This window comes from Ursus arctos, unplaced genomic scaffold (genome assembly GCF_023065955.2).
Source record: "Ursus arctos isolate Adak ecotype North America unplaced genomic scaffold, UrsArc2.0 scaffold_2, whole genome shotgun sequence".
Classification (NCBI taxonomy): domain Eukaryota; kingdom Metazoa; phylum Chordata; class Mammalia; order Carnivora; family Ursidae; genus Ursus; species Ursus arctos.
Window position 1 is genome coordinate 56,984,959 of NW_026622874.1, and position 11,025 is coordinate 56,995,983.

Consider the following 11,025-nt stretch of genomic DNA (forward strand, 5'->3'; position numbering starts at 1 on the left):
CGAAAACCCTGGGGCTCTTGGGTGGGGCCATCTGAGTTGATAGGATTTCCATACAGCTTTTTGTATCTAAAACAGATTATGTTATGGTAACTTGATGAGAAATTGTAATCAGGTGGAAGTGAAGGCTGGTTGCTTGATGCCAGAGAAACTAACAAAGAATAAACTAAGGATTGCCATGGCCGAGTTATTTTAGCTAAATGACTAAGGAATAACATTTAGCAGAGTGTGTTTATGGCTAGTGACCTGGGTCTTCCCAAAATATCCAGTTAGCAACCAACAACTTCCTTTTCTTGATCACCGGTTCTTATCCTTTGCAAAGAGGAAGGAACGCAAATCCTGTAATGGTATTTTTCTGGCTTTCCTGCCAATAGAAGGCATGATTATGGGAAAATGCTTTTCCTTTGTTTTTCCCTTCTGACATACATACACTCCTCAGTTGTTACCCTATTACACAGGACTGGACAGAAATTCAAAATAATTGTTCTATATTTTTCTATAACCTTACCAAATCTTACTAGATTTTGCATGTATCTTAAGTATTCTTCCATATCATCTTCATAATATATTAAAGCTTTTGTCTTTTAGCAAAATGCATATTTCTAAGCTAAATGTTACTAAGAAGACCTGAAAAATTGGAAGAGAATTAAGAGATTATAGGAAAGCAGTCAGGTCAAGTTTAATAGATAAAGTTGTTGAAAGACATAACGGAGATAACATATACAAAAGTATCTGCGACAGTGTCATGCTCAGTAAGAATTTATTGAATCACAGTCTGACAGTTGACTCTTTTCCTCATCTGCATGTAAGGACAACAAGCCTGCCTCACTGAGTTGTGAGGATTAAATGAGAACATGCCTGTGAAGTACTTAGAACAATGTTTAGCACTATCTCAAAGTGCTAGAAATATCTGTCTTTATTTTAAATTATCCTGTTTAGGGGCGCCTGGATGGGTCAGTTGGTTAAGCATCTGCCTTCAGCTCAGGTCATGATCCCAGGGTCCTGGGATCCCGTTTGGCAATATTTCAAAAAGTTAGAGGCAAGGAATGAGAAAAGGGTATAAACTGTTATTTTTCATGTATCTTTACAGTTTTTTTGTGCATTTTGTATAGACTATTTTTTAAAACAGTTTTAGGTTCCCTGCAAAATTGAGCAGAAGGTACAGAGATTTCCCATCCAGTCCCTGCCACTACGTGTGTGCAGGGTCCCCTACGACACCCCCAGCACCAGAGCGCTGTATGTGTTCTAGTCCGTGAACTTACAGTGGCCCTTCATTATCGCCCAAAGTCTATGATTTACAATAGGGTTCACTCTTGGTGTTGTACATTCTGTGGATTTGAATTTATATGCATTTATTTACTTTTTCAAAGATTTTATTATTTGAGAGAGAGAGAGAGCATGAGCAGGGAGCAGGGGGCAGAGGGAGAAACAGGCTCTCCACTGAGCAGGGAGCCAGATGTGGGGCTCGATCTCAGGACACTGGGATCATGACCTGAGCTGAAGGCAGACGCTTAACTGACTGAACCACCCAGGTCCCCCTGCATGTATATACTTAATAATATAACTTACTCATGTGCTCATACATAGTCTTCATAACAGAATGTATTTATAGGCCAGGTCTACGTCAAGATTTTTTTTATTACTAAGATAACGATCTCTTAGTGGTTTAATAGAGGAAAACTGTACTTTGAGTTGTATGTCAGTTCACGTCCTGACATGTAACCTCTCTGTCTCAACTTTCTCATCTCCAAGGATAACTGAGGACTGGCATCTAGTCCTTGGAACTATTTGTAAACTTTAAGGTGCGTAGAAATGTTGGTTGGTATTACTACTGTGGAGAGAATGGTGACCTCTTCTCTTTTACCCATCTTTTTTGCATCTTGAGAGCATCGGTTAGCTCCTACACCGAAAAGACTTCACAGACAGGGAAGCAGAGAAAATTTTATCTAAGAAAAGCCATCAAAGACCTGGGTTCATTTGTGAAACTATAAAAATTTAAATAGATTGTTTAAAATTTCACTAAAGGATAAGATTGCATGCAATAAATAGAAAGCATTTATATTAAAATACAAATACTTGAGTAATATAACATTGATAAACTTAGTGTTCCCAAAGGAAGCCTGTGACAAGAGCCACAAGGAGAACAAAGTATAGAGCTGCCTGGATTTCCATGAACTTCAGCCTTGCTGCTAAAGTGCCTCCATTTTAACATTTTTGTTGCTGTTTGAGCTCTTCCCCATCTAGAGCAGTGGACTTGTGTCCAGTAGTCATTTAGATGTTTCTGTTTCATAAACGAGACTGTCAACAGTCTACCCCCCAAAATATTTCCTATTTTCCTTTGAGTTGTATCTTTAAATTACAGTAAACCTGTAATTTAAAGGGCATCAAAGGTTTTATACTAGTCTTTATCTCTAAAATGTTAAGGACTCACTTAATTGGCACCTGTCTCTACGGAATAACTGATCAGGGATGTCTAGTATATTTTGTCTAGACTGTATCATTGTGTTTGTTAACTAGACAGATGTATTTATCAGCCAATTCTGTAATATTCTTTCAAATTTTATCTTTAAGGTAATTTCCCATAATGCCTTGCTTAATGCTGGATACATTGTAGTTAGTAAAAATTTACTGATTAAATAAAAGAAATTGGAAGTTAGTGACATTATATCATTTGGTCTTATTGTTTTGTGCACCTTTTTTAGAAGTAGTCATTGAAGGAGTTATTTTTATTATAAAAATAATAAATTTTTATTTATATTTATATTAAATTTATATTTATATAAATATATATTTTTATATTTTATATTTATATATAAATATATATTTTTATATTTATATTTTTATAATATAATATATAATATAATATAATTATATTATATATTATATTATATTAGATATGTATTTATATAATATAATATATATATATTTATATATACAAATATATTATATTTATATAAAATTCTCCAGCTTTACCAAGGAGAAGCGGGCTGATCTAATGATTGATTTTTTTTTTTTTCCTTAGCTGCTTCCCAGATTTCTTTTTACAGTAAAGCACAAGATGGATGGGGAGATGGGGTAACTGGGTGATGGACATTGGGGAAGGAATGTGTTGTAATGAGCACTGGGTATTATATAAGACTGATGAATCACAGACCTATAGCCCTGAAACAAATAATACATTATGTGTTAATTGAAAAAAAAAAAAAAAAGTAAAGCACAAGCCGCAGGATTGTGAGTGTGTGAGTAGATGGATAAATGAAGTATTTTGTGATAAATGTGATTCGAATGAGTTCTTAAAGTTGCGTCCTCATATTTACATATTCTGTTATATTCTGATACTGTGCTGTGTCAGAAATCTAAACACTCAAATCTGTAGCCATCCTCCTTCCCAGTGGTGAGGGATTGAGGGATTGTATACACTTCAGAGAAGTCTGGTTATGGTGCGTTCTATACAGTGGGTGCTCAGTGACTCCTGAGTGAATGTACGCACGCTCGCCTGCCTACCAGTGGGGTGGAGTGTGTTCCGAAGACCAGAACTTGAACGTAGGAAGTACTGTGTAAGATGATCCATCTGATGATGAGTCAGAACGCATGGGTTTTAATTCTAACTCTGCTCTTCATTTAGCTTTGTAATTTGGGACAAACCAGCACATTTTTCCAAGTTTTCATTGGAATTCCTCATATACAAAATGAAAGGATTGAGCAAGAGAAAGTAGACGATCTTTAAGGTTTTTCCCTCTTATGAATGCTGTACAAAATCTTAACACCTGACCTTTCACTGAAGCTCTCCACATTCACAAACCCTGTCACTTCCCTCTTTACAAAGGCATAGCATTTAATCCCCGCATCACCCTCTCCATTCACGGTTTGCTCTCTGGTACGCCCACACCTGTCTGTTCCTACCAGGTGAGTCATTGCTTTGTAAGAGCCTGTATTTATCCCAGAACTGTTTATGCTGGTTTACTTGTTATATTTATATAATTTAATTTAATGTTATAGTAAGTAATAAAATATGAGTATAAAAAGTGGTTTCTATGAGAACGACTTTAATGAAGGTGAATTAAAAAAAAAAACCCTGCTGAATTAGATATAATGAGACAAGTGAAAAGATGAGGGGAGGCGCTAGAAATCTGGGAGGGTTCTGGACTCAGATTGCTTTGCAGGAACCTAAGTTCCCTTACCACTTTGAAAAAACTGAAACTGAGTATTTCAGCTGCAGCTTTAGATGATGCAGTAAGGACTAAATCCAGCTGATGAGCCATATTCAAAGAAAAGGCCTTGCTGTAAGAAATAGCTAATGAATATACTTTATATGCTTCGTGTCGAAATAAAAGATTACCTCTTTTGTGATTCTCCACTTGAAAAAATCAGCTTATTTGGTTGTGGACCAAGGTCCCATTAGGTGAGAGGGCTTTTACTGGCCTGTGATCTCCGTCATGTTGTAGACCTTTTAAAACATAACACGGTGGTAGTAATTGTCCTATTTTAGGTCATAATGGTACTTTTAATTTATATGCCTTCTCTTCTTATGGGATCTATGTAAAACACTCTTCTCTCTACCTCATATTAAAACCCAGTTTTGGGGCGCCTGGGTGGCACAGTCGTTAAGCGTCTGCCTTCAGCTCAGGGCGTGATCCCGGCGTTCTGGGATCGAGCCCCACATCAGGCTCCTCCACTGGAAGCCTGCTTCTTCCTCTCCCACTCCCCCTGCTTGTGTTCTCTCTCGCTGGCTGTCTGCCTCTGTCAAATAAATAAATAAAATCTTTTAAAAATAAAAAAATAAAACCCAGTTTTAATTCTGTTTTCTCCACAGAACATCCAGAAGATTCTTGGTCTTGCCCCTTCACGAGCTGCCACCAAGCAGGCAGGTGGATTTCTTGGTCCTCCACCTCCCTCTGGGAAGTTCTCTTGAAATCAAGAAGAACCCTGTAATTCCTGTCATTCTTTTTAAACATTCAGATTAGACTGGCAACTATTTTGTAGCAAGAGCCATAGACTTGGGCCACTTTCTAGTTCTGAATTATTTCTAGACTTTTTGGATATGATTCAGAATGAGAGTGGCACCCAGCAAACACGATAGTACTTTCAGTCGCAGATTAATTTTTAGAAAAATAAGTTTGTTGGTTAGATAAGTTCAGGCGATGTTTATGTAATGAGAAGCAAATAGCATCTTTCTTGTGTTTGGCTTACATGAATATTTTCTGTGGGACCGACTCTCCAGTCTGTGCTGTGTGCCATGTACCATGAAAGTTGGCTCTCCATGAGCGTTTAGAGATCTGGAAGAAAACTTTAGTTTGTGATATCTTAATTGGAACTATTTGTTGTACGTTGTTTCCAAGCCAAATATATGACCCAAGATCAATAAAGAGGCCAAAATTTTAGCTATTTCATCTACAGGGTGAGATCTGTTTTGTACCATATTCCTAGTTACATGTTTTTAGTAGTCTGAACATAAACATTGGCCAGGAAGGGCTAAACTAAAAATTTTAAATGTACTATTTTATCATACTTGCCTTATAAGCTCAAAGTATAGAGTTGTCCTATTATAGGAAGTGGAAAGCATGAGAGGAAAGGAAAGAGCTAACTCATGGGAGTATAAGAATGAGGGTTCTCAGCATCCCTTTATATGCTTGTGTGACCTACTGGATTCTTGGGAAGGCACTCTTAGTCCTCCCCTAGAGGCAAGGTTATTATAGTGATAGGTAGGCAGGCTCGCAGAGCTTCCTTTCGGTCACACTGGCCTTTAGTTCCTGCCATGCTCCTTTGTAAAGGATGAGAGGATGTTTTTACCATGAACTTCTCCTGCCTAATCCCTGAAATGGGAAATCTCGTATGGAGTGATAGCTCTAGTAACAAATATATTTATCAGCAGTCTCCTTAGATGCATGTATAGTACCTGTGAGAGAAGACATGTTATTTGTAAAGTAACAACTGTTAAGCTGATAGCCAACTTCTCAATGGCATAAAATCCAGAAGACAGTGGGATAATATCTTCAAAGCTGAGGAAAATAATTATCAGCCTAGAATTTTACGTATGGCTAAACCATAAGATTGGGGGCAAAACTGGGAGGCAGTATTTTCATAGCTACAAAATCCAAGATGGTTGAATTATTGAAGGATACATTTCCAGGGCACCTGGCTTGCTCAGGCTCGCTCAGTTGGTAGAGCATGCAGCTTTTGATCTCGAGGTCATGTGTTCAAGCCCCATGGTGGGCATAGAGCTTTCCTATTAAAAAAAGAAATATGTATGTATTTCCAGAACAGGAAAGAATACCAGGAGAAAGGTGTGGGATTAAGAAACATGGTCAACACAGAAATTGATAAAATATATCAATTATTTTCGGATTATCTAGTTAAGAATTATTATAAGAAAACCCCATAAGGTAATTACTGTTTTTACCCTCATTTAACAGCTAAAGAAATTGAGGCAAGAGAGGCTGAGTAACTTGCTCACCATCCCTGAGCTAGTGAATGGCAGAGTCAGGATTTGGAGCAAAGCCATCTAAAGTTACATAGTCTGGGTTCTCCAGTGCCTCCCCGTAGGTGTGCAGTCATTCTCTTCCCCAGACTCTTATCTCTTCAGCTACAGAACATGAGCCTGGAAGGGGGGCGGGGGGAGGGGGAGTTGGTCGTTCTTGTTTCCTTAAAGCCGTCACATCGGTGGGAACACGGCAAAAGCTCAACAAAAGCAGATGAAATGGAACAGAAATCTTTATTTCTAGGTCACTTTGATCAGAAAGGATGTCTGATGATGGATGGCGATTATTTGTAACAGTCTTTTCCCCACATCATTGGTTGTTCCAGGCAAAATAATAGTGAAAAGAATGATCGTGACAAAAATTATGATCCTGGTAACAATGATGACAAAAATGAAGCAATCTCTAAAATAGAGCATAAAAAGAGAAGGAACCGCACTGAAAATTCTGCCAGTGCCTTTGTAAAGTGAAAATACATAGTCCATCCTACTACCCACCTCCTTAGGTTTTGATGATAGTGCTTTCTAATTGCATTTCTTATGGACCAGGTTTTCATGAAGTGTATTTCCATAGAAGAGGGTGAATAAGAGGGAAGGTAAAACGGAAGGAGAGTAACATCTGTTCACCTTGAAAGAGCACAGTAGATGTGTTACAAAAGACTAAAGCTACCACATTACATTACAGAGTGTGAGTCTAAGGGTATATTAAGGGCTGTGCAACCTCACAATTAGTTTTTTTTAATTACTTGCCCTGAAAAATTTTCAAGACTAGTCATCTGAATGACTAGTTCCAGACCATCATTGAATCATCGGAGATGATTCAAGCCAGAAGAGCCTCTGACATCTCTCAAAATGTATGATTTGGCTACTTGGCCTGTGTGTAGTTGTCCCTTTTCTAGTTTAAGGGAGAAAACCAAGCATTTTTAATGCCTGTGTTAGCCCACTCAGGTTGCACGCATAATGTGCGAAAGCAGTAAACTTTCAAAAAAATGCGGGTAAACCTGAATTTATTAACAGATAGCATTCCAAAATCTAAGTCAGTTTGGAAATTGGAAAGCAAATAGGTGTAGGTACTCATATGCCCTTGAGCAGACTGTGGTCCCTCTTCTCCCACGTGAGTCATCCTCTTCAGTGGGGACAGGGACTTACAATGACATCAGTGGATTGATGAGTATCCAGAATTCCCTTACATCCGAATCAAAATCATTTTGCCACATACTGGTATGTAGTAGGGTTTTTTTCAATATACTTTCTTTTTTTGCATTAATTTTCCTTAAGTTATAGTCTTTTGCTTTTACCTTTGAGTTTTTAAACTTTTTAGAATGGAAAAAAAATCTCACAAATAAAAGTCTTAAAAAGTATAAAGAACACTGGGATACCTATTATTTAACTTCAACAATTACTAACTTGTAGCCAATCTCATGTCTATCCCTGCCTGCCTCCTATAGTATTTTGTACAAATCCTAGGCATCCCATCTTTTATGCATAAATATTTCAATGCTTTTAAATATGTGTGTGTGTATAATCTTAACATCATTTACATACCTAAAAAATTGATAATTCCTTGATACCATAAATTGTCTAAAGATGTCAAAATCTGTTGCAGTCTTTTCTGAATGAAGAGCCAAAAGAGATAACTATATTGCAGTTGGCTGCTAAGCATTGTAAATTTCTTCCAGTCTGTTGTGGAGGTTTTCAAACTAGAGTGCATCAGAATCCCCTGCAAGGCTTATTAAAACAGAGCTTCTGATTCTGCGTCTGGGGTGGAGCTTGAGAATTTGCACTTCCAACAAGAGCAAGGTGATACTAATGCTGTAGGGTTTGGAGCCCACTGTGTCTGTGTTTTCCCCCTTGCAATTTATTTATGGAAGAAACTGAGCTGTTTACCGTGTAGAGTTTCCCTCAGTTTGGGTTTTGCTGATTGCACGACTGTTTTACACACTGTTTATTAGTTATCTCTTTTTGTGATGTTAGCTGCTTTTGATCCTTTAATTAGAGATTGAAAAATGATATTCTGATTTCTAGTATCCCTTCATTTTATTAGTTAAAATCCTCTGTAGGTAGAAACTTCCCCTCCATCTACTTTTGATTACAGAATGGTAATTTTTTTTTTTTATTTTAGAAAAGGCAGAATAAAAGCTTGATTGTCTGGTTTTCAAAATAATGAGTTGTTCACTAGTATCCTCTGTGGTGAACAATTTCCGTGTGTGTGTGTGTGTGATTAGCAATTTGTAGATTTAAACATACTTGACTCACTTCAAGTCACTGAATTTATTTTTCGTGTGGATGCTGAAATTGTACCATTTTTAACCAATGAGAGGCTTTTTAACTTGGCTCCTCGGTCCGTTTGGCATGACCCTAGAGGTCATTGGGAGCATCCTTGCTGAGTGATACGACAGGATGTTTCAGTGCCATCTTACATTTCCTGCCTGTCTTGATAGCCACACTTTCTCCAAGGAGGCCTGGTTCTTTCTCCTGGGAAATGGTGTCTGGACATTGTAACCAGAGCACTAAGGATGCTCACTGAGACTGGATTACTAGGTTTCTAGACCTTTTTTATGGCCTAAGATAGGTAATATTTTTTTGTTGTTGTCATTTTAGGACAAAATACATTGTGGATTTATACTGATGCCCTACTCCCTACTTAACTTAGGGCTTCAAAGTTTTTAATTTCTTTAATCTGTGGCTCTTTTATCGCATCCTGAGAATTCCAGCTTTCAGTACTAGAAATGATAGAATATCACATAATAATTCACTAGCATAATCCCATATCTACCCCAAAGTCTCAGAATGTCATTATCAATATTACTACCAATAATATGATTACTGGAAATAGTTTAAGCTGGTTTTTGTTTTTTTGGTGTTTTTGTTTGTTTTTTGTTTCTGTTGCTGGGTTGTTTTTTGGTGTGTGCATGTGTGTTTTTTTGTAAAGGTGAAATTCTTTAAGATACATCCCACTCTGGGTTCACAGCCAAATCACTGAGATTTCAAATTACCTGGAATCGTTTCTTTGAGTTAATGCCACCAGCTGGATATATATTTGCATTCCTTGGTTTGATTTTATTTTCAACTTTTAGGACATGCTCTTTAATTTTGCCTTATAATTATAAAAATGACGTATGATGTTTTCCTAGGTTTCTAGGCTAGCCCAAAAAAGCATATTGAACCTATATAGAGAGGGGCACCTAACTACCCATTATCATACTTCTTTAAGGGTGTAACCCCACTCACAAGCCCCCACATATATGGAAAGATAAGCACGTACAGAATATTACTAGAAACTGTTTTAAGCCAGTAGTGGGGATGGCAGAAACATTACCTGCAGGGACACCGTTCCCTTACTCTTGCCTGCACTTGTCGGATAAAGGAGGAGACCCAGCGCGAAGAGAATACCATGTGTGGACGTTGCCAGGTTCAGGTCCTCATCACTGTCCCCTGAGTTCCCCTGCAGCAGCCTCCCAGGCTATCTCCCTTACTCTGGCCTGTCCTCCATCCTGTCACGGCAACATCTTTCCAAAATGTAAGTCTAATTGTGTTGCTTCTCCAAGGAAAGTGGTCCAGTGGCTCCCAGGAGCCTCTAAGTAAACTATTTGGCCCAGAAAACCATCCCAGTCTGGATCTGCCCCACTCACCCCAATAAACCTTGGCTCCAGTCAAGCAGAATTTATTTTGAGAATTCCTCATTTTTCACGTCCTTTTGGACTTTATTACCCTTGTTTTCTCTGCCTAGAATGTTCTCCCGCTTACTTGTCTGATTTCCTCCTGTTCCCTTCTAGACTTTGCTCAAACATCATCTCCTCATTAAGTTTTCTTTGACCTTTGGACGGCTGGGTTCTTTCTCTTCTCTGTTTCTCTGTTTGTGTTTTTCATATATGAATCACTTACTAAAAAGGGGCAAGTAACTTAACTTTCTGAGCCTCAACTGCCTCATCTGGAAAATGGGGTTCATATACTCCAGTCAAAGCTCCCTTATCCACCCTCTTATCCGCGTCTTCCCCTGCATCCTCTCCATTCTCTCTGCAAAGCACGCTGACTGATGCGCACAGAACATCGACTGCTCTTAGCCATGCTTATGCCTTTCAGCTCCCACCTGTGAACTGTAGAACGTTACTTGTTTTGTTAATTTTAATCACATAAATTGATGAAATATGCGAATTAATGATATATATATGAATGCAAAAAGAATTGCATCTATGAAAACAGTGGTTTGGAATGACTCAATAAAAGCAAGTTGCTAACATAATTGATTTGACTTATTTGTGGGTGAAATTTTCAGACTAAAGTAATAACACTTTAGAAAGATTCAGCCCTTCTATCCTTTCTAAGTGTCTCAATTCATATTCCACACTAAGGAAAGCAAAACTGGAAGTCAGAGGTGATGCATTTTGGCTTTAAAACATTTTATCTTTGGAAAGCATCCACCATAAAACATGGGATTTTTGTCATTACAAGTTCTGTTTAAATGCTTCCAATTTTTAAAAACTTTGAGTTGCAGATATTTCATTCTTTTGTATTAACTGCATGGAAGCATGCATGGAAAACAAAATTAAGAT

The 11,025-nt window shown here is 37.8% G+C and overlaps 1 protein-coding gene across 1 annotated transcript in view; it reads left to right on the forward strand.

Annotated features, from left to right (window-relative positions):
* TMCO1 (transmembrane and coiled-coil domains 1) overlaps positions 1–10,715 on the forward strand; it is a 53,370-nt gene extending 42,655 nt beyond the window's left edge. The window contains exon 7 of the mRNA XM_026517266.4: positions 4,811–10,715. Within this exon, the coding sequence (XP_026373051.1) occupies positions 4,811–4,909 (99 nt within the window). The 3' untranslated portion in view covers positions 4,910–10,715. The remainder of the gene's footprint in view (positions 1–4,810) is intronic.
* The last annotated feature ends 310 nt before the right edge of the window (positions 10,716–11,025 follow it).